The sequence below is a fragment of the Rhinolophus sinicus genome, chromosome 18 (genome assembly GCF_057876585.1).
Source record: "Rhinolophus sinicus isolate RSI-liver-muscle chromosome 18, RSI-T2T, whole genome shotgun sequence".
In the NCBI taxonomy this organism is placed as follows: domain Eukaryota; kingdom Metazoa; phylum Chordata; class Mammalia; order Chiroptera; family Rhinolophidae; genus Rhinolophus; species Rhinolophus sinicus.
Genome location: NC_142518.1, coordinates 39,416,658 through 39,441,016, shown reverse-complemented (window position 1 = coordinate 39,441,016; position 24,359 = coordinate 39,416,658). Strand labels below are relative to the sequence as shown.

Sequence of the window (24,359 nt, the reverse complement as noted above, 5' to 3'; positions counted from 1 at the left end):
TGAGTCATATCATGCAGTTTTATTTCTTCAACAGGTTCTTCATCTAGCCAGGCATCTTGGCACAGCCCATGCACTTTTCTTCAACCCCTGTTGACATCTTACCCGCCGCCTTCCTCAGTTTCCTCATCGGTAAGCTCCTCACCTAAATGCATTTGAGTCACATTCACCCACCATCTGGAGAAACACCCCAAGTAGTGCGTTATTAAATCCCCAGAATCTCCACTCTTGTCTCTCTTGGAAGAGTGCTGCTTGGGGTTTTGGAAAACAGGGCTATGGAAATCCCTTCATATTCTACAGTTTGATTTTCAGAAGTCTCCCGGTGTGGGAAGGCAACAAGGCCATTTGGTGTTCTCTGTCCTCTCTGTTTGGTCATCCTGTCCCCTAGGCCACGAAGTGGCCCCCGACAGGCAAAAATTCAACAACCTAAAGCCTTCCCTCTCCTTTTAAGTGTTTGTTTTTTTATCGTTTCCTTGCTCTAACAGTAGCCTTATGGAGAAGACCTCTGATGTCCCCTAACTGCCATATTGCAACTGAGGCATCTTTGTCTCTCTCTAACCAACAGACTGCTGGCATCAGGCAAACAGGATCACAAAAACTCACTCTTCCAATGAAATATTCCTTCATCAAGCAGAAATCGACTGAAATGTAAGTGGAAAGTAGTTATGAAACATACAGTCCAGTTTTTAAAGAACAAGTTAGTTCAGCTTCCCAGGGTCTTCTCCACTCCATGTATACCCAAAATAGCTCATAAAAAATGATCCCGTTCCCAGGGGCTACAGACACCTGCAATGTCTAGAGCATAATGTGATAAAAATGTATGGGTCGTATATGAAGGACATGATAAGATGGAGACATAAAGGGGATGACTTCAGCCAATAAAGGCACCACTGCTACTGACCGTATTTTAGCAATCTGTGGATGATCAAGAACATGTGAAGGAATGCAATACCTCATGATTAAAAACACATAGATTTTAGCAGGCTGTTATTCCTCAGTGTGTCCATACTCACAAACACACAAGCAATGATAAACCACTAGGATAAAATCCATTACAATCAGAATCTAGACATATATACCTGTATCACCAATATCATTAAATATTGTTTTAGATGTTCTCTCCAGTGTAATGGGATTGTAAGGAGAAAAAAATACCATTTTGGTAAAAAAAGACAAAATTATGATTATTTGCAGGTATGGATATATTCTTGGGAAGCACCTCAGAAACGCTATAAAAAATAATTTCCTTTAAACGGCAGAGTGACATATTAGTATTTAAAATTCCAAGAGCTTTCATGTATTCCAGCAGTACTCATACAGAAAATGGAATGGGGAAATCGTGACATTCACAATAGAAATATCAACTACCCCAAAATAAATTATACCAAGGGATCCCCCAAAATATGGTTAGGACATTGTAGTAGAAAATGATAACCTTGTACTCAGTTTTGTACGATGATTTCAATACATCAAAAGGAAGTCTAGCAAAGCTGGGAGATGAGGCTGATGTTTGGGGGCAGGGGTGACCCAACCAGGCCCCAGCTATGTCCCAAGTCTATTTCACAATTACCAGGTACTATCTCCTTGTCTCACCACTAGGGCCATTTTCTAGCCTATCCCATCACTTCCACATCAGATTATGCCTGTGCAATATGCCTCTGCTGGGGGCATGTTTATTGGAAGGGAGAGGAATAGCAACATTATAATATGGAATATGGTATGGGCTAGATTCCTACTGGCAAAGACATGCACAGTGTGTTTCTAAATAAAGAGATCCACAATTTACATGTTTAGTCCAATGCCCAGGAAAATTTGAAATTGGTTTCCCCCCCCCAGTATTTCATAAAGTAATTTTATCATTCACCTATTCTAATAGTAGCACAAGACAGTTACGACTTTTCCTAAAGAAGAGTCAGAATCGTTTTAGAGAGACTAGCATTCCGCTGCCTGGTTTGTCTGTAGTTAAGTATTTCTCCAGTGATGAAGAAGGTGATTTGGTGAACCATTGTAACAGTTGCCTGTCACAGTAACAACTGCAATTTGTTCACGCTTGCCTGTATCTCCTCCCACATTGTCCTTGGCCTTGGAGATGGAACTTTGTCCAGTGGGACAATGGCAAGTGTGAAGCAAGCAGAGAATTAAAAAGTGCTTGCACACTGGGGTTTCCCTCTCTTGCTGCTCTTCAAACAAGATGACAACAATGTGAAGAAGCCCGGGCTTGGTGGATGATGAGAAGCCCATGGCCCATGTATCCCCTTCACCCCAGCTGACAGTGAACCGATTGTCACTAAATTTTGGGATGGTTTGTTACGCATCAAAAGCTATGTGACACAGCAATTAATTGCCATCCATGAAAATCCAACCAAAAATAAAGAGAGAGGAAATATTTTTCACAGTAGAAATTTCACCTCTGCTCGAAGAGGTTGACATTGAACTTTGCCTGGAGTCAGTAGGAGAGGGACGAGGTTACGAAATGTAATATTTGCTGCGTACAGTGTATGTGCCAGGCCGTGTGTTGAGCCCTGTATCCTATTTAACTGACAGCCTATTAAATCTTAAGGAGGCAGTTTTTATTTCAATTTCATAGACGAGAAGGCTCAGAGTGGAGTTTGTGTTTGAATGAAAGTCTTCTTGTCTCGATAGCCTGTGCCCTCACAATGTCACCATGTCTTGTCAAAAGGATTATTTTCATCAAGAGCTATGGTTTTTTGTGGCATTTGTTGATAATGGTCAGAGTTGACTTTTTAGGTAACGTGTTGATTTGCTAAGAGTCACTCAGTTCAGAGAAATGTATTTTCCATCTCGATGTTCACTTGCACAATAGTGAAAAGAGCACCTGAGTGCCTGTATCATTCCCATCAGTGAAGTGTGTCACCTTGACATGTTACTCAACAACTTGAAGTCCAGTTTCCCCCGACAAGCATCAAATGGAATTACATGATAGAGAAAAGAAGATAGTCTATTTTGTCATCATTGTCAGCATGGATTTTGGTTTTGGTGGTATGTTTTATTTTACATACTTACTATTTATTTACCAGCGAACTTGGAAAATGAATATCAAAATCCCTCTTAAGCAGATTAAGAAACAGGCTGAGATGTGTTTAAGTAAGTAAGGCAGTAATCGATGGAGCTGAGATTCACACTTTGGTCTGCCTGACTCCAAAGGTCATCCTCTCCCAGTCACTATGACAAATTTCACGTATGTTGAGAGTTGCTGAGATGCACAGCACATGCCATTGCTTTGGTACACACTTCCTCCTTTCTCGTGTTTTCCTGCCTGGAAGATCCAGGCACCCAGGAGAACATAGCTTCTATGTAATATTCTACAGCTGAGACGATCTGCTCTGAGACCAACGAGACTGGGATAATGTTTCTGCGTTTTTTTCTGAGTTAGGAAGGAGTAGGCTGATTGGAAAGGGACAGCAACCTTAGAAGCTTTGTCGTGGGAAGTTGGCTGAATGAAAGAGTATGATGGAAATTATGTGGATCACAGAAGATAGTTATTATTGTACCTGTTAATCGTTTATTAGACATTAAAATGAAATATGAGTGCAGACAAGCAGCTCCATACATATGTTTTCACTTGGGGAGGTTTGGTGGGTTGTGCCTTTTAGGTCACTCTCTACATGTTCCTAAATTATTTGCCTTCGTGTACATTGGACACTGTTTCTCCCTCAGCCACAGAAGTGGCTTCATAGTGGGTCTGTATTAGGTAATTCAGTAAAAAAAACACTACTCAAAGACAAAGTGATTGAATTAAAAGTGTCTCCTTATTTTGTCTCTTTGGTTAGTCGATGACTCTTGGGATGAACACAGGACTTCTAATTTTGTGATTTTTTTGAGGAATGGCACGGATGTGCAGTCAAGGGTTTGAACACAAAGTTGGACGGATGTCAAGTCCAGGTGAATGTTTCCACTCTCTCAAAAAGGCAGCACTTCCTGATGCCTCTTGCTGTTTTGGTCACTACCGCTAGTTCCCTGACTGCGGTGTCTTCCGTTTCACTGATGCCGTCCCCTGTACAGACTTCTAATTCTGCACCTAAACCCTTTCTAGTGCTCCTCTGTTTGTGCACCAGAGTCAAATGTTAAACCCTCACACAGCTCTTCAAGGTCCTACAAGACCTGGGTCCTGTTTCCTCTTTGACTTTACCCCTACCACCTTCCCCTGCAACCACTCGTCTCCAGTTTCCCTGGACCGCAGTTTCTGGATCATGTCAGCCAGACTCCCTCTTTAGGACCTTTGCTCTAACGCACCCTTTGCCTGGAATGTTCTTCACCCACCCCGGCCTGGCTGACTTCCTCCCTCCCAAGAAGGCCTTGTTCAGTTTTCACCTCCTCAAAGAGCCCTACTCAGGCCACCATACTTCATATTGCTAAATGCACTCATCTTTTCCACCCCCACTCGCTTTCCTGATCCTCTTTACTTTGGCCTAAATTATCTCTTTTTTACACCACTGTCACCTAACTATGTTATTTACTTGTTTGTTATGTGTGTTGCTTATCTCTTGCTCCTCCATAGCTCCTGCTTGAATACTAGCTACCTGACCTTAGGGATCTTTGTCTGTTGCTCACTGGTATATCTCAAGCAGCCCAGGACTTTGCTGAGCAAACACTGTAGTCGTCCAGGCAATATCTGTTGATGTGATGGACGTGTCTGTCTCTCCCACTACACTGGGACACCCTTGAGGACAGGGGCCTTGTTTCCTGGTATGTCAACCCACATCCAGGACACTTTCTGATACAGCTGGAAAGTCACTGCCGAATATTCGTTGAATGAGTGAATGAATGAATGAATGAATCTTTTGAAAGTGACACTAATAAGGAAAACATTCTGTTTCCAATTGCAGTTATTTTAGTAGGTGTCATCTGTGTGAGCACCATGCATGTATCAGCTGCCGTGAAAACTGTGCTAGTGAGCTGGGAGACATTTGAGGGCCAGAAGTCTGACTCACTTTGTGTGGATATAAAAGTTGAGATTAATTTTAACTAATAGTACATAATGATGGGCACTTCATTGATCTTCTTTCATTTAATCCTAATAAAAACCCTTCAGAGGAAATATTTCCATTTTCCTAAGGGAGTATATTGAGATCAAAACCGTTATGTAAACTGCCCAGGAACTGACAGGTAGTAGGTAGCCACATGAGGTGGAAACTTAGGGCACCTTGACGATAGCGCCCCTTAAGGACTGCAGTGTAGACAGACCCCCATATAACTTGCCCTCAGGAGTCCTGGCTGACTCCCAGCTCTTTTGTCCTTGATACAGCTCTGCAACATTTTCATCCCATCTCCTAACAGTTTAGAAGCTCTTTGTCCCAGAGATCTCTCCCAGCTCCTTTGGACAAAGGTTGGTACATTCAACATTTCTGCTGTGGCAGATGAAAGATGACTATTTAGAGTCCTTGTGAAGGACAGAAATAATTGTTATTTACAACTCTTTTGTGACTTTTGATGATTGTGGATCCTGACGAGAGTCCTTTGTTGCAGAGCTAGTTTCCTTGTGTGAGAATACTGTTCTTGGCAGGATGCCCTTCCCTTCCAAGAAGATATCAAAGCAGCCTAGGAGGAAAGATACTTTGCTTATCAAGACACTGTGCACCCACAGGCCCAGGCACCACGAGTCCCAGTCCCTCAGGGGCAAAACAGGTTTCTCAGGGTCACCACACTGTTGCACAGATTTCACAGGCTCCTTAGATGAAGTCAACAAGGCACATAAAAGGTATGTTTGGTATCAGAAAAGGGGGTCAGGAAAATGGCTGCATTTCCCCCTTTCACAGTAAGATTTCAGGTACCCCCAATAAAATCACCATTAGTGAGCACCATGGTAGAGCGACCGTGAGCATGGCTTTTGAGCTGGCCTCATTCTCTGGAATTCGTGATTGGTAGGAAAACAGCTTTTCCTTTTCTTTTTTTCCATCTTCTTCTGGGTTATTTATTTCAAGGAAAGTTTGAAAGTCAGTGGTTTTGCTAGCAGTCTTCTCAAAATACATTCTTATATCTCCTAGGATAGGACGTCAATTAGACTCTCAGTTTCTAAACTTCACTTCAGCTTTGAACTAACACTTTTACTACCAGCCTACATCTCAGAGGAAGCATCGTTGACTTACTGCTTTGAGTGAACTTTCTGATGCATGCAATTCTCAAATTTTTTGTGAAGGAATCGTGTTTTTTTCTTAACTACAATATTAGAAGAGAATAAAAAAATCTGTGAGGGCTTACTATGTAAGAGATATTTTATGTGTCTCATTGGTAACTTTCATTAAATCCCTGTGAATAACTACTAGTATTACAATTTCACAAGTGAGGAAACTAAAACTGAGGAGGAAAAGTAACTTTCCCCTGATCACACCACCAGGAAGTGGCAGAGCTGGGATTTAGAAGAACTGCTGTCATGGCTCATTGCCTGCATTGGTCAACATACCCACCTAAAAATTTTTTGAAAAAAAAAATTTGTGTTTTTTGAAGAACACCAATGTAAAATTTTAAATTCCACTCCATTGCCATGTCATCATTCTATTTTTAGAGTTTTACTATGGCAAATAATCCTTTTCCTTTACATAAAATATTAAGTTTATAATAACATGGTTGGGGGTGTCAAGTATGGAAAGGCATATACAGGTTTTGCAGTCAAAATTCACCCCTTTGCAAATCAAATTCGTCCTTTTGCAGATCACATTTTCCCACAAAAATGTTTTATTAATCTTTGTAATAAAAATAATTCCAATGTTAAGTTATTGTTAAAATTAAGCATTTTATTGCATGTATTTAATAATAAACAAAATACTTATTTAACATCAGAAATATTATTTAGTTACGTGTAGCTTCATTTATAGTGGTCCTCTTGCTGCTGCTCGTGGTAATTTCACATACATATTCATAAAATAATTATGACAATCTGTAGGAGTAATAGTTCCAACGGAATGATTAATAACATGTAACTAAATGTCCATGATTTGATGGATCAGACAAAATATTTCTTGCGCAGAACTCAATTTTTGAAAAAACTTCCTCAGTGGGGCTCATCATTGCAGAGTATGCTGGTAGAAATCATAAAGTGTGTCTTGTCTGCCCAACAAGGTCATGCACTTCCTGGGTTTTGGGGAGGCTTACATTGTCCAAAACAAACCACACTTCCTCCAGATTATCTTCATCCAATTTCTGCAATGATCTCTGAAGAAATTCGCGAAAAATATTTGAAGTAACTGTAGAATGTGCAATTACTTCATGCCACACCGTTCCCTGAATGTTTATTGCTGCAATTAGAGGAACATTTCGTCCTCTAAATGTTGGCACGGTCACAGGAGCTGGTGTATTAACTTTCGATCGCACCTTCGTTTTTCAAAAATTAAGTTCTGTGCAAGAAATATTTTGGCTGATCTATCAAACCATGAAGATTTACTAGATGTTATTAATCATTCCGTTACAACTATTACTCCTACAGATTGTCATAATTATTTTTTGACTATGTATATAAAATTATCATGAGCAGCAGCAGGAGAACCGTTCTAAATGAAGCTACATATAAGTAAATAAGTTTTTCTGATGTTAAATAAGTATTTTATATTTATTATTAAATACATGGCAATAAATGTTTAATTTTAACAATAACTTAACATTGGATTTATTTTTATTACAAAGATTAAGTAAACATTTTTGTGGAAAAATTTGATCTGCAGAAGGATGAATTTGATTTGCAAAAGGGTGAATTTGATTTGCAAAAGGGTGAAATTGATTTGCAAAAGGGTGAATTTGATTTGCAAAAGGGTGAATTTGCAGTGCAAAACCTGTACATGACTGAGTTCTGGGAATTGTTTTAAGCCGTATTGTGTGTTGAAAACTATGTGCCATGTAGAGGCACATGGACAAATGAACCGGATTTCTAGTCCTCCAACACCTCCTAGCTTCTAGAAGGGTTTGCATGGCACCTGATACTCAGAAACCACGTGTGTAGTGGCTATATAGAAAACATCTACTGTACTACCTCCAGGTTGGAAGTGGGTGTTTTTGCTGTCAATGTTTCAGTGTGAAGTAAATGAATTCAGCAAACCTCCTGCAATACCTACCATGGTTCCTGTAGTGTGCGTCATACAGGATACGCAAACAGCATATAAAACAAGGCCCCAGTCCTTCAGTATTTCATAAGAAAACAAACAGAAGGAAAGAAATGTAATTTCTGAATTAGACGTCTCCACAGGGTGCATTTGTGGTTCCAGAGGGAAAAAGTGGAAGCGGAGACAAAGAATGGGACGGAGAAAGAATAGAAGCACTGGGCGCAGGAGTCAGATCAGGGGAACTGAGTCCTTGAGAGTTTTAACATGCATGGCTGTACCTGAAAATTCCATTGCTTAGGGGCTCTCACACTTGACTCCATATTCCTGAATATTTATGATTTTCACCAAAACAATTCGTCGAACTACCAGTCTTATGTGCTTTAATTCCTCCAGCTAATTTTTAAAATGACTTTTGTGCATCAGTCATTTTGTCTTTGCAAAGCCTAGGGGAATTTCAAAAGTTCTCCCACTGTGAGGACATTTCAGGCACAGAGAGATTATTATAAAGGCCAACAATGCACGGGTACTAGAAGCTACTGAATATAGGGAGCTGTGATGAAAGTCAGAAACTCTGTATGTTCCTCGCACTGTGGGAGGCTCTCTGGTTACTGGGATCATGCAAGATGATCTGGCTGCTTAGTAAAGAAAACCAAGCAGGCAGATCCTAACCCCAGTGGTCTGTAAAGATTTGTCAAAATTGTCTCTCAAGGGGGTGTTTTACACACATGCACCCGCACCCGCATGCATAATTAATAAATTAGACTTCTAGAATGCAGCTAGGATCACAGAGTGTTGCCGCCAGTCTGTCTGACTCTAAAGCCTCCGAGAATGTCTGTGACATCAGACCCTTCTGCGTAATAATTTACTTCAGTTTAATTCAGAGCTACTACCTACAATTCCCCTGACTGTGCCTGTCTGCTGTTGTCCCACAGGAGAACCCTGGAACTGAATGTTCTGCCTTATCTTAAGGGCATGGACACAATGGGCAGCTCCAGCATCCAAGCCCTTCACAGTGACTATGGCACCCAGCATAAGAAAGTATCCTCATTGTTGCTGTCACACTTGAAGCTGTCTGTTCATGCCTCCATAGTGCAACTCATCTCCACTCCACAAAAGTTAGAAATAAGCACTGTGCTTTTGGCCGTGCTTATTTACTTTGCACCTCAGAGCTATACGTGGTTATGGCTGGGCCAGAAATCGTTCCTCATCCTCTTCAGTAGGTTGTTGGATAGTACAGAGAATTACCTTACCCAGAACAGATTCACACACTAATAACGTAAATGTTAGTTTTCTATTGTTGCATAGGAAATTGTCGGAAATTGCCACAAATTTGACCACTTAAACCAACACATATTTATTCTTTCACAGTTTCCATGGGTCAGATGTGTGCCATGGATCAAATGAGTTATCTGCTTAGGGTCTCACAAGGCTGTAATCAAGGCGTCACCTGGGCTGGGGTCTTACCTGGAGGCTCTGGGGTGGTGGTGGGGGACTACTTCCCAGCTCATTCAGGCGATTGGCAGAATCAGCTCCTGTGGTGGCACGACTGACCCCACATCCTTGTGGATGTCATCAGGGACCGATGTCAGATTCTAGTGGCTGCCTGTATCTCTTGTCATGTGGTTCCCTCCATCTCAAGCAATGTTGTGTCAAGTCCTTCTTCTGCTTCAAATCTCTCTTCTACTGCTAGCCAGAGAAAACTGTGCTTTTCAGTGGGTCCTGTGATTAGATTAGGCTCTTTTGGATAATCCAGGATAATCTCCCTATTTTAAGGCCAACAGTTTAGTAACCTTAATTACAATTGCAAAATCCCTTTAGCCATGTAACCTAACACACATGCATGTGACAACTCATTCTGAGTCCTGAGACTGGTGGAAAAATGTCAGGAGGCCACTTTTAGAATTGTGCCTACCGTAACTTTTAATAACCATCAGTTAATTATTTATGAAAACCCTATTTTGTGATGCTGATCGTGTGTATTGCTGTGAGCATACTGCCCACTTTTTATTGAGTTACATCGCGTCATCATGTAGTTTTGCTTCAACAAAGGGCCTGTGCCCTCCCGAATGTATTATAGTCAGGGTTCTGCAGAGGAACAGAACGACTAGGGTATCTAGAGAGAGCGAAAGACAGAAAGAGACTGTTGTATAAGGGACTGGCTCACATGATTATGCACGCTGAAAAGTCCGAAGCTCTGCCATCAGCAAGCTGGAGAACGAGGAATGCCGGTGGTGTACTTCCAGTTCAAAAGCTGCTGGGATTGAGTCTGAAGACGATCCAATTTTTCAGTTCAAGTCCAAAGGCAAGAAAAGGCCAATGTCCCGCCTCATGCAGTCAGGCAGGAGAGGTTCCCTCCTGGTTAAGGGAAGGTCAGCTTTTGTGTTCTATTCAGGTCTTCAGGGCATTGAATATGGGACACCCATATTCGAGAGGGAATCTGTTTTACTTAGTCCACCGATTCCAATGTTGATCTCATCAACAACATCCTCACAGACGAAAAATAGGAATAATATTTGACCGAATATCTGGGCACCCTGGGGCCCAGTCAAGTCAATACATAAAATTACAAATTATACCAAGCATATTGACACAGTCCATAAATTAACATTTATTTTAAAATTCCTATTGTATCTTTGCTAAATGCTCTATTTCCCTGTTTTCTTACCTATAATATGGAGCTCTGAATCATTTCACTTTTGTACTTGCATGTAACTAATGACCTTTAAGGTTATATGTGTGAAAAGGTAAAACAGATCAGCAAGCAGTTTACATTCTTTGCTGCAAAGGGGAATTTTGCACCATGTGGTGTGCAGATTTAATAGCACCTAATACTTATGAAATACTTACCACATTTAGCAAGTCCTCCTGTAGTCTGTTTAAATGCTTTACCTCATTTGGTTAGCAGAACACCTTGAGATACGTGCCGTGATTACCTCCATTTTCATATGAAGAAACAAGTACAGAAATAAATTAAGTAATTTGTCCAAGACAACAGCTTTACATGAGAAGCCCAGGACTGGAATCTATGGCTTTAGAATCAGTGTTCCTAACTAAGCAGTGTGACCATATAATTTATCATCGAAACCAGTTCATATCATTTATCATCCAGACCAGGATGAAAGAGAGTGGGGGAAGACTGGACATCTTTCATAGAAATGCTGTTAATGAATGCCAGGAAGTTCATATCACCCAATACGTCCATCTTACAGTAGGTAATGCTTTGACAATGGGACCAGACATACTGCCACTTGGAAGAGACTTCTCTTCGCCACACAGGACTTGGATGGGCATGAGAAGTATTTTCTTTCGTTACTGACCAACCAACTTGTTCTGACTGATACCTTCTTCATGTCGCCATTTTAATACCTTTATTCAAATCTTGGTGTTTCTCTGAACTGGGACCTTCCTATTCTCTTTGTTGGTTTCAGTTTTGTAATAATACATGCATGCGTAAAATACATGTAGAGAGATTAACAACGAACACTTATAAAGTGAAAACCTATTCACCACCACCCAAAACAATGCAATCAAATATTAAAACCTTAGAGCCCATGATGCCCCCTTCTCTAACCATAACTGTACCTCCTCAGTAGAGATAGCGACCATCCTGATCACTGTTTAGAATGTCTTCCTTGCTGCACATTATGGCTTTACCAGCTACCATGTTTCCCCGAAAGTAAGACCTAGCCAGACAGTCAGCTCTAATGTGTCTTTTGGAGCAAAAATTATTATAAGACCCGGTCTTACTTTACTATAAGACCGGGTATAGTATAATATAATATAATGTAATATAATATAATATAGTATAATGTAATATAATACCGGGTCTTATATTAATTTTCGCTCCAAAAGACTCATTAGAGCTGATTGTCCAGCTAGGTCTTATTTTCGGGGAAACGGGGTATGTAAACAACACTAAACTATCTAGTTCAGTTTTCTGTTTCACTTCGTGGCATTACATCTTTGCTTTGAGTTTTCAGTGTACACTTAGAAAACCACCTTATTCAACTGGTTTCCAGAGGCTCCTTGGAATGTTTAAAGGCACTCCCTCCTCCCAGATTAAAGGACCAACTCTCTTCCTGAGTAAGTACTTGGGTACCTACTGAGTGCTTAGATACCGGGGTATGCATGAGAGCTAAATGGTGTTCTCCACCTTCAGTGATAAGAGAGCCTAGTTGGGAAGATGATGCTTAATGATGGTGTACACTGGTAGAACTGAAGACAGCTCAGGTTAGCAAGGCATGGGTTTTGCAGTGCCATAATCCACGTGCCAACTTACTGGCTTTGTGATTTGAGGCAAGTCTCTCTATGTCTCTGAGCTTGTGTATGTACTTCAAAAATAGAGGTAAATTAAAAACCTACTCCCCAGCGTTGTTGTATTTGGAACTTTGTAGCCTCTCAATAAGTGATAGATACCGCTGCTGTGATACACTGACTGTGCTAGTCAGAAGGGTGAACGATAACTCACTTCTCCCTGAACAACGTAGACGGCATGATGCACAAGTCTAGTGACTTTAGTACATTCTAGATGTTAATGTGAGGATTGGTTTGGCCTCAGGAACACACTTAAGCGGCTAAATGGAGCGGTAAGAGGCTAGATACTATGATCAGAAATGTTGGGATTAATAGTTATCATCAGGATGGAAGCTACCTTTTACTGAGCACTGTATGCCCCCACAAGCACGTGTAGTCTGACCCCTGGCGGGCACCTCAGTGACACGGTTAAATATGAGTACTGGGGACCACAAATGTCTAGGTTAATGATGTACTTTACAGACTTTAAAAGTAAACAACAACTGGGCCGGCCCTGTAGCTCAGGCGGTTTTAGCTCCATGCTCCTAACTCCGAAGGCTGCTGATTCGATTCCCACATGGGCCAGTGGGCTCTCAACCACAAGGTTGCCAGTTCAATTCCTCGAGTCCTGCAGGGGATGGTGGGCTCCGCCCCCTGCAACTAGGGTTGAACATGGCATCTTGAGCTGAGCTGCCTCCAGAATGGCTCAGTTGGTTGGAGCGCGGGCTCTCAACCACAAGGTTGGCAGTTCGATTCTTTGACTCCCGCAAGGGATGGTGGGCAGTGTCCCCTGCAAGTAAAGATTGAACATGGCACCTTGAGCTGAGCTGACACTGAGCTCCCAGATGGCTCAGTTGGTTGGAGTGTGTCCTCTCAACCACAAGGTTGCTGGTTCGACTCCCGAAAGGGATGGTGGGCTGTGCCCCCTGCAACTAGAAAATGGCAACTGGACCTGGAGCTGAGCTGCGCCCTCCACAACTAAGACTGAAAGGACAAAAACTTGAAGCTGAACGGCACCCTCCACAGCTGAGATTGAAAGGACAACAACTTGACTTGGAAAAAAAAAGACCTGGAAGTACACACTGTTCCCCAATAAAGTCCTGTTCAAAAAAAAAAAAAAGTTGTTAATTTAAAAAAAAATCGAAATATCAGAGAGCCTTAATTTCTGAGATAATCTCATGTAATCCTTACCATGGCTCTAGGAGTTAGGTAGGTTCAATGATTATCCCTACTTACAGCTCAAAAACCTTGAATTCAGAGATTAATTTTTCTGTGATGACACAGCCAATAAATGAAGGAGCCAGGAATGTATCCCTGTCAGTACCCAGGACCCACATTACTTTTTGTTGGGGTGATACTTTAGCAATAATTTCAAATTTACATAAAAGTTGCAAGAATAGCATAAGGAATACCTGTTATCCTTCACCCAAATACCTCTATTGTTAACATTTTACATATTTGTTCTCTCTCTTCCTCTGTCTCTCTCTGTCTCCTTCCTTCCTCCTTCCCTCTTTCTTTTTCCTCTTAATACATACACCACACGCAGATGCAAATACATATAAATCTTTTCTAAGCCATTTGAGAGTAAGCTGCAGACATGTCCTTTTCCCCCTAAATAATGTAGTGTACCTTCCTTAGAACAAGGACATCCGCTTGCATGAGCATAGTACAATTATCAAAATCAGGAAATTAACATGAATACAGTACTATTGTGTATCTCATTTACAGACCTCATTCAAGTGTGACCAATTAACAATGTCATTCATGAGAAATTTTATAATTTTCTGTCCTATCTATTCCAATATCATGCATTATATTTAGTTACTATTTCACTCTAGTCTTCTCTAGTCTGGAACAATCCTCCAGCTGATTATCTTGCATGATCATAACAGCTTTGAAAAGCATGGGTCATTCACTAGACTGTCTCTCAGTTTGGGTTTGCCTGATTTTTTATCTTCATGTTAGATTCAGGTTATAGCTGTTCTTTTTCTTTTTTTTTTTTTTTTTTTTTTTGGCGAGGAATACCACAAAAGTGATATATATCCTTCTCAGTGCATTATATCCGTTGGCATAAGACATTTATTTATTCTGGAATTGGTTATGTTTACTTCACCACTTGGTTGAGGTTGTATTCACCAGGCTACTCCAATGTAAAGTTAATATTTTCCTGTAGTTCACTTAAATGCTTTGTGGGGAGATAGACTATGGGTATATGCTGCTCTATCATCCATTGATGAATTTTGCATTAAATCATTAATATATGATTGTTGAAAATTTATGTGTTTCTAGCACCATCAGTTTCCCCTGTTTGCTAGTTGCAGTTAGTCTATAGTAAAGACCTCTTCTCTCACACTCATGTATTAATTAGCAGTGTCTTCATTTATATCAGTATAGGCTCATGGATACACACACACACACACACACACACACACACACACATGTTAACCCATTACCATCATGATTTATTTTGATGTTAAAACTTGCCCAGATTTGGTCAGTGGAATCCCTTTGAATATTGATTCTGTATCCTTTTGATATGTCCCCATTTTCTCTGAACACGTTTTTGGTGCAGGAAGATGTTTCTGGCTCCTTTTGTACTTTCCCTGCTCTAACCCTGGAATCAATCATTTTCTCAAGGATGCCTTGTTTCTCTTAGTGTAGAATGGTATTTAGAATTGAGTCTGTGCTTTTAACCACCATTCTCTACTGGTAGTATGACTTTGCAATCTCCTGTATTTGCCTTAACTTCAGTTACACAATACGTGGAGTTGGCATAAAAGTAGTGTTTTTGTCATAGGTATCTTGTAAGATTTAAATGCAGTAATGAAGTCATTTAGGAAAGTGCTTGGCAGAGAAGTATTTTTTTTAAACGGGACAATTTCTGAATGAGTATAACAATGGATTATAACCCAATGAATAAAATGAGAATCTATAAATCCATTTGAAATCAAGTGGTAGCAATTTTATCATAATTATTGTTACTATCAAATACCTCTGATTTTCAATAAGACCCACCTCTGGGAAACCTCAGGATTACATTAGCCTTGTCAAGTCAAGGCCAGCTCAACAGCATCCCAGAACTTGCAAAATGGAAACATGAAGAATGATTCCAGAAGCAGGCCTCAGGCCTTGGCGACTGACAGGACTTTAATATTAGAAACAAACAACATGAAGTGAAGAGCATCAGCTACTCCTACAACCCCTGCTGCTAGTCCCCTGTTCTTCCCTGATAATGGCTCTGACGCCACTGTGCTGCAAACAGTTATTTGTCTGCTTCATTCATCAGACTGTGATCTGATAGATATAACTTGTTTAGGAATAAGGCTCAACACCTAAAACTGTCTGTTGGATAGGAGACATTCAATAAATGTATGCCGAATGAATGAATGAATGAAAGTGTTAAGCAATTCCAAGTATCTCATTAAGATAAGTAATGAGAGGAAGGAACCAAGGCTCTAAAAAGTAGAGCAGCATCCCCAAAGTCATACAACTACTAAGAGATGGGGTGGGATTACATCCTGGTTTGACTCTAGAAGCCTGAGTCTTGGTTTATTGGCCTCTTTGGATGATAAGCCTTCCCGGAAAGATTAACTTGTCCAGTTTCCATGTTACCCAGAGTTCAAGTTGGAGTTGAAGCCCCATATGCATATCTTGACTGCATATCCAAGATTGGTTCAAGGATCAGGTAATTAATCTAACAGATATTTGCGGGTTACTTGCTATAGGCTGTGAGTGCAATAGTTAGATCCACTCTCATCCATATTTAAGTCTAATGTGAAAGGACAGACAATGCACCAGGGGATGCATAAAATTTAAGATTGCGGAGAAATGAATGTTTGATTAACAAGTGTTGAATCATCCAGCATGTATGTGCACAGAAGAGAGAGTGGATATGGAGGTGAGAGAGAGCTTGTTGGGTTCAGGGAACTTGGTATAGTTCATAATGGCTGGAAGTAGAAGGGGATATAGGCTGGGGATTAAGGGGAGGGAATTAGGAAGTAGAATCCACAAGAAAATGAATCACTTAACTTCCCTGAGACTAAATGTTCTTGCCAATAAAAGAGGGATTCAAACATCTGAGAAAATGCATGGAAAATGTTATCTAAAAATGTCAATGTTATTGAGTTTAGTTATTGAACAATAATGGCAGTGATACTAGCTGGTATTTTTTAGTGTTGCTGCTTTTCAGGCACTGTGCTAGTTGCTTTACTTGTTTTTTCATCCTCTATAATGTAGAGTAGTGGGCATATTTATAATTTACAAGGTAGGATAGCTGTAGATGGCAAGTATTAAGATTAACGCCCAAGTCTGTCTAATTTCAAAGTGCTTTTCCTTTTGTCTTAGTTTGTGGTTTGCAGAGTGTCACTCAGACAAACGGTGGCAACCAGGATAAATTGAATGGTACACAAAGTTCAAAATATAGTTATGAAGATGAAATGACATGGTATTTACAGACTGCTTAGTAAAAGTAAAATTAATTCAGTTTGTGATTCATATGCTTAATTTTTAAACTTTTATAATTTTTGTATTTCATTGAATTCATTTTTTAAAATACTTACCATAGCACATAATGTGTGTTTTGGACTTTTAGTAGTGATATACAATTTCCTTTTCATTGAATTTATTTGAGTAAAAGATGATACAATATAAATGAAATTATTAAGAAATATTAATGTAGATTTTGCAAGTAAATCCTAATGTTATATTACATAAATGATTAACTGTTGATTAACTGTTGATGTGCTGTTGAAAAAACTACATTAAGTTAGGCTTTATAAAGAGAGTATTGCTAAATGCCAGGTGAGGCTGCTGAAACTTTTTTTGTCGATGAGATTCTCCCAGAAAGCCTCACAGTTTCCTAGGAGTTTGCTTGGAACCTGATCTCAGAAGTCATAGAAATGATGCCTACAAAATAGCTTTTGCTCTATCAAGTCCCTATTGAAAGTGACTGTTTTTCTTTTTTATCTGTGGTCTCTATAAAAATACTAATTTGCTATGACAGCAACTACTCAGTTATGCTCACCATATTTTTAGAAATGTTCTGTTCCCTGGATATGCAAAGACCAATGCAACCTGGTCTATCATAATCATGGATTTCACAATCTTGTGTTGGAGGCAGACAGATAAATGATTAGGAACAAGAAAGGAACTATAGGCTCTGAAATAGATATCTGTATAGATTATAGTGGGAATTCTAAGGAGTGATACAGACGAAGTGCACCAGAGAAATGGACAGAGAAGGGCTATTCCAAAATCATGATAAAGGTGGGAGAGCTGTCTCTTTCTTAAGATTGGAGTGTTCACCTGTACATGACCATTACTTTCTTCTTTGAATTGACATCCTTGTTCCTATCACTGTAAACCTGAATGAAAGATATCTTTTCTCTGTGAAATAAAATAATTGTCAGACACATATTCATTTAACTGTTTCTCCAAGAAAAAGAAAGAAAATAAAAACTACTTGAGAAACCATGTGAACAACTAATCATTTTTTTATTAGCTTCAGGTGTACAAAACAATGTACTAGTTAGATATTTACACCCCTCATATCGTATATAGCTGTTACAATTCCGTTGACTATTCCCTGTGCTGTACTCCACGTCCTGTATTTGATAAGTTTTCAGAGAATTACCAAATGAAGTCCAACTGTAAGGTCAAATCATAGACTCAGAGGATAACAGACTATACCATGTACATTATGAAATTGTACATTAAAAAGTCCAGAATGTGCTGGTTCTAGATGTTTTTTTAAAAACATAGCACTGATCAAGTACATAAACTTTCTCTAAACGAAGGTAAACTGAGTACTGTGATAGCCTGTATTCATTGATTTATCATGGCGTTTTCCCAGTGAAGAAATTGATCATAAAATACCATATATTTTATTGGGTGATTATCAGATCATGGGTCATCCACATGATTATTATACAATGAATGTTTACCGGGCACCTGCTGGACACTGGGTTCCAGGCTATGTGCCAAATTATGGGGACACATATGACGTAGGCTGTGTCCCACTTTTCAATGACTTCTCAGATTAATGAACATAGATACACAGAGACCAGTAATTTCTGGATTATTATCAGGAGAACAATGACAAAAGTAAGCACAGTGGACACTAGGAACAGAGAAGATGATGCCAGTTCAAAATTCCTAAATTACTTCTCATTATTTATTAGGTAGTGCTGTTATTATCATCCCCCTTTTCAGACTGGGAAACCTAGGAATAGAGAGAATGGTTCCAGGAAGATAGCAGATACTCATAATTTGTGGAATGCATGAAAGTTTTTTTTTTACCACTATCTCAGAGGATATATTATATTGAAGTAAATTGGTTTTTTTTTATTTTATTTTAAAATTTTAATACACTTTTTAGAGTAAACCTTTGTAAAATACAGACTTGAGTTATTAATAATATAGAGCAGTTTTAGGTTTACCTAAACATGAGCAGAAATTAAAGAGTTCCCATATACTCCCTCACAATCCCATTCCTCTATTACTAACATCTTATATTTATGTGGTACATTTGTTATTATTTTTGAGCCAATATCAATATATTATTAATAACCCAAGTCTGTATTTTACAAAGGTTTACTCTTTGTGTTATACATTTCTATGGGTTTTTACAAATGTATTAGATGTATTCCTCATTTCAATATCATACAGAATAGTTTCACTGCCCTAAAAATCCCCTGTGCTCCACTTATGTATTCATCCCTCCCTCTCTCTTCCGCAAACTCCTTGCAACCATTGATCTTTTTACGCTGTCCATAATTTTGCCTTTTCCAGAATGTCATGTTGGAATCATACAGTATGTAGTCATTTCAGATTGGCTTCTTCCATTTAGCAATATGCATTTAAGGTTCCTCCATGTCTTTTTGTGGCTTGATAGCCCACTTTTTTTTTTTTTTTTTTAAGATTTTATTGGCGAAGGGAAACAGGACTTTATTGGGGAACAGTGTGTACTTTCAGGACTTTTTTCCAAGTCAAGTTGTTGTCCCTTCAATCTTAGCCATGGAGGGCGCAGCTCAGCTCCAAGTCCAGCCGCCATTGCTAGTTGCAGGGGGCGCAGCCCACCGTCCCTTGCAGGAGTCGAACTGGCAACCTTGTGGTTAAGAGGACATGCTCCAACCAATTGAGCCCTCTGGGAGCTCAGTGGCAGCTCAGCTCAAGGTGCCATGTTCAATCTTTAGTTGCAGGGGGCGCTGCTCACCATCCCTTGCGGGACTCGAGGAATCGAACTGGCAACCTTGTGGTTGAGAGCCCACTGGCCCATGTGGGAATCGAACCGGCAGCCTTCGGAGTTAGGAGCATGGAGCTCCAACTGCCTGAGCCACCGGGCTGGCCCAGCCCACTTCTTTTTATTATTGAATAATATTCCATTATATAGATACACCACAATTTGTTTATTCATTCACTTATTAAAGGATATTCTGGTTACTTCCAAGTTTTGGCAATTATGAATAAAGCTGGTATAAACATTCATGTACAGATTTTTGTGTAGATATATTTTTCAACTCATTTTGGTAAATACCAAAGAGTTCAATTGATGGATCATACTGTATGGTTATGTGTAGTTTTGTAAGAAACTGCCAGACTGTCTTTCAGATTGGCTGTTCTATTTTCCATTCCCACCAGCAATGAATGAGAATTCCTGTTACACCACATCCTTGCCAGGATTTGGCAGTGTTTTGGATTTTAGCTATTCTAATAGGTTTGTAGCAATTTCTCATTGTTGTTTTAATTTGCAATTCCCTGAGTGAATATGATCTTGGGCATCTTTTTACATGTTTACTTGCCATCATTTTGGTTGGTAAGATATTTGTTCATCTGTTGCCTATATTTAATTGGGTTATTTGTTTTCTTATTGAGTTTTTCTTTGTATATTTGTTTTCTTATTGAGTTTTTCTTTGTATATTTTGGATACCAGTCCTTTATTGTATGTATATGTGATTTGCAAAGATTTTCTCCCAGTCTTTGCCGTGTCCTTTCATTCTCTTAAGATTGTGTTTTAGGGGCCGGCCTGATGGCTCAGGTGTTTGGAGTGCCGTGCTCCGAACACTGAAGTGGCTGGTTCGATTCCCACATGCCAGTAAGCTGCGCCCTCTACTGTTAAGATTGTGAACAATGGCTATCCCTGGAGCTGGGCTGCCGTGAGCAGCCAGAGCTGCCCGTGAGCTGCCCGCTGACTTCACGGCTGACTTCACGGTGGAAGTGCAAGGCTTATAACGCCAGCATGGGCCAGGGAGCTGTGTCCTGCACAACTAGACCGAGAAACAACGGCTTGAACCTGGAGTTGGGGGGAGGAGGCGGAAGAAGGGGGAAAAAGATTGTGTTTTAGAGAGCACAAGTTTTTAATTTTAATTAAGTCTAAGTTATCAGTTTTTTCTTTCATGGATCATACATTTGGTATTGTAATTGCCAAACCCAAGATCACCTAGATTTTTATTCTATGTTATCTTCTAGGAATTTTGTAGTTTTATTTTGCATCTAGATCTATGATCCACTTTGAGTTAATTTTTGTAAAAGATATAAAGTCTGTGTCTACATTCATTTATTTTACATGTGGATATCCAGTTGTTCCTGTATCGTTTTTCTGAGATTGTCCTTTCTTCATTAAATTGCCTTTGCTCCTTTATCAAAGATCAGTTGACTATATTTTATGGGTGTATTTCTGGGCTCTCTCTTCTGTTCCATTGATCGATTCGTTTATTATTTTGCTAATATTATACTGTCTTGTTTACTGTGGGTTTATAGTAAACCTTGAAGTTGGGTAGTGTCAGTCCTCCAACTTTGTTCTTCTTTAATATTATGTTGACAATTCTGGTCTTTTGCCTTTCCATATAAATTTCAGAATCAGTTTGTCAATATCCACAAAATAACTTGCTGTTACTTTGATTGGGATTACATTGAATTTATAGGTCAAGTTGGGAAAAACTGACATCCTGATAATATTGGTTCTTTCTATATGTGTACATGAAATATTTGTTCATTTATTTAGTTCTTTGATCTCTCATCAGAGTTTTGTAGTTTTTCTCATATAGATTTGTGCTTATTTTGTTAGATTTATACCTAGGCATTTCATTTTAGGGGGATGCTGTTGTATATGGTGTTTATTTTTAACTTCAAATTCAAATTGTTCATTGTATGTATTTAAGAAGCAATTGAATTTTGTATATTAACATCGTATCCTGCAACCTTGTTATAATCGCTTAATAGTTCTAGGATTATTTGTGTGTGTGTGTGTGTGTGTGTGTGTGTGGTTGTTGATTCTTTGGAATTTTCTTCATAGACAATCATGTGATCTGCGACTGAAGACAGTTATATTTCTTCCTTCCCAAACTGTATACCTTTTATTTGCCTTTATGTCTTTCTTTTCTTTTTTCTTTTGGTCTTCTTCTGTTTGCTAGATCTTCCAGTACAAAGTTAAGTAAGAGAGGTGATAGTGGATATGCTCATCTTAGGGGAGAAAGCATCTAGTTTCTTGTTAATAAGTATGTTAGCTGGGATTTTGTAGATATTCTTTATCAAGTTGAGGAAATTCCCCTCTCTACCTAGTTTGATGAAAGTTTTTATCATAAATGCATGTTGGATTTTTCAAATTCTTCTTCTGCATATATTAATATGATCATAGGATTTTTCTTCTTTAATCTTTTGGTGTGTGGATTATATTAACTGATTTGTAAATGTTGAACCAGCTTTGCATACTTGGAATAAATCCCACTTGGCTGTCCTGTATAATTCTTTTTATATATTGTTGGATTCAATTTTCTAATATTTTGTTGAGCATCTATGTTCATAAGAGAAATTGACCTGTGTTCCCATTTCCTGTTTGGTTTTGGTATTAAGGTAATGCTGGACTCATAGAATGAATTAGGAAGTAGTAACTTTGCTTCTATTTTCTGAGAGAGATTGTAGAGAATTGGCATAATTTCTTCCTTAAATGTTTGGTAAAATTCACCAGTGAACCCAACATTTTAGAAATGTTGTTTTAGAAATCTATTTATTATTGATTCAATTGCTTTAATAGATGTAGGTCTATTCAGATTATGTATTTCTCCTTGTGTGACTTTTGGTAGATTGTGTCTTTCGAAGAATAGTTCCGTTTCACCTAGGTTATCAAATTGGTGGGCACAGAGTTATTCATAATACTCCTTTATTTATTTATTTTTTTTAGTGTCCATGTGATCATTAGTGATGTCTACTCTTTCATTTCTGATATTTGTGATTTCTGTTTTTTCTCTCTTTTTTTTTTCTTAGTAGTTAACCTGGCTAGCTGTTCAGCCAGGTCAATTTTATTGACCTTTTCAAAAAACAGATTTTGGTTTTGTTGATTTTTCTCGCTATTGGTTTTCTGTTTTAAGTTTCATTAATTTCTACTCTAATTTTTATTATTTTGTTTTTTTCTTTGGATATGACTTGCTTTCCTTTTTCCAGTTTCCTAAGGTGGAGACTTAGATGATTGATTTTAGGTCTTTCTTCTTTTCTAATATATGCATTCAGTGCTATAAATTGTCTCTAATCACTGCTTTCAGTGAATCCCACACATTTTAATAAGTTGTACCTTTGTAACTTTACTAACCATTGTCACCCAATAAACTTTAATTAAAAAAAATAAGTTGTATTTTCATTTTCATTTAGTTCAAAATATTTTTAAAGTTCTCTTGATGCATCTTCTTTAACTCATGTTATTTAGATGTTTAATCTCCAAGTACTTTGGGATTGTTTACATATCTTTCTGTTATTGATTTTTAGTTTAATACCATTGCTGTCATTTTTATTTAATTCCATTGTGGTCTTTGTATGATTCCTATTTGTTTACATTTGTTAAGGTGTGTTTTATGGTATGCTATATAGTCTTTCTTGGTGAATGTTCCATGTGAACGTGAAAAGAATTTGTATTCTGCTGTTTTGGGATGAAGTATTTTATAAGTGTCAATTAAATCCAGTTGATGGATGACTGTTCAGTTTAACTAAGTCTTTACTAATTTTTTGCCTGTTGGATCTGTCAATAATATTGTCTCCAATTATAATAGTGGATTCATCTATTTCTCCTTGCAGTTCTATCATTTTTGCTTCACATATTTTGATGCTATGTTATTAGGTACGTACACATTAAAGACTGTTATGACTTTTTTGAGAATTGACCCATTTATCATTATGCAAGCCCCTCTTTATTCCTGATAATTTTCCTTGCTCTTAAGTCTGCTTCATTTGAAATTAATATAGTTACTTTAGCTTTCTTTTTTTATATCAAAGATGCTTGAATTTAATTATTATTGCAATGTCAGGATAATATATTGATGGGCTGGCAATGTTTGCATAAGTAATGAAGTCAAGGTATAATAAACAAAATATAATAAACAAATTATTATGAATTTACTTCATGAATTTATTTTTCTTCCCTTATTTTTAAAAGTCATTAAGTATGTTTTCATAGTCAAGATTTCACGTAATTGTGTTTAATTGACAGCAGTGCCAAATACACAATCTTTCTTGAGTCATTGCAATTCTTAGATAATTTTTTATTGATTTCAATTTGGAGAAACTTTGTTTTATTGAGGCAGTAACAATAGGGATTGTCAGTTCTTTCTCTTTTTTAAATTAAACTTCAACTTTAGTTTGATTAGTGTTAGCACGGCAGGCTTTTATCTACTGCTTTACTTTTAACCTATCCACGTCTATATTTAAAGTGGGCTTCTTGTAGACAACATGTAGTTGGGTCTTGATTTTTTTTATCTGCTCTGGTTTTTATTGACATATTTAGACCATTGACATTTAAAATGATCATTGATATAGCTGGATTAATATCTATTATTAGTATTACTATTTTCTATTGAGGCTAATTTTTAAAACCAGGTCTTTATCTTTCTTTCTTCACAATGAATACTCTCATGTAATAACCTCCTTTAATGCATAGATACTAGCTACAATTCCTTGGCTTTGTTTGCCCAAAAATTTGAAAACTAAATCTGCTAAAGGGTAGTATAAAATAGATCAGGGGAAAACATCCAAGGA

The 24,359-nt window shown here is 38.4% G+C and overlaps 1 protein-coding gene across 1 annotated transcript in view; it reads left to right on the top strand.

Moving 5' to 3' along the window:
* LOC148754602 (uncharacterized) overlaps nucleotides 1-24,359 on the top strand; it is a 67,774-nt gene that overhangs the window by 556 nt on the left and 42,859 nt on the right. The window contains exons 2-3 of the mRNA XM_088794805.1: nucleotides 35-129; nucleotides 563-645. Of these exons, the coding sequence (XP_088650931.1) occupies nucleotides 608-645 (38 nt within the window). The 5' untranslated portion in view covers nucleotides 35-129; nucleotides 563-607. The remainder of the gene's footprint in view (nucleotides 1-34; nucleotides 130-562; nucleotides 646-24,359) is intronic.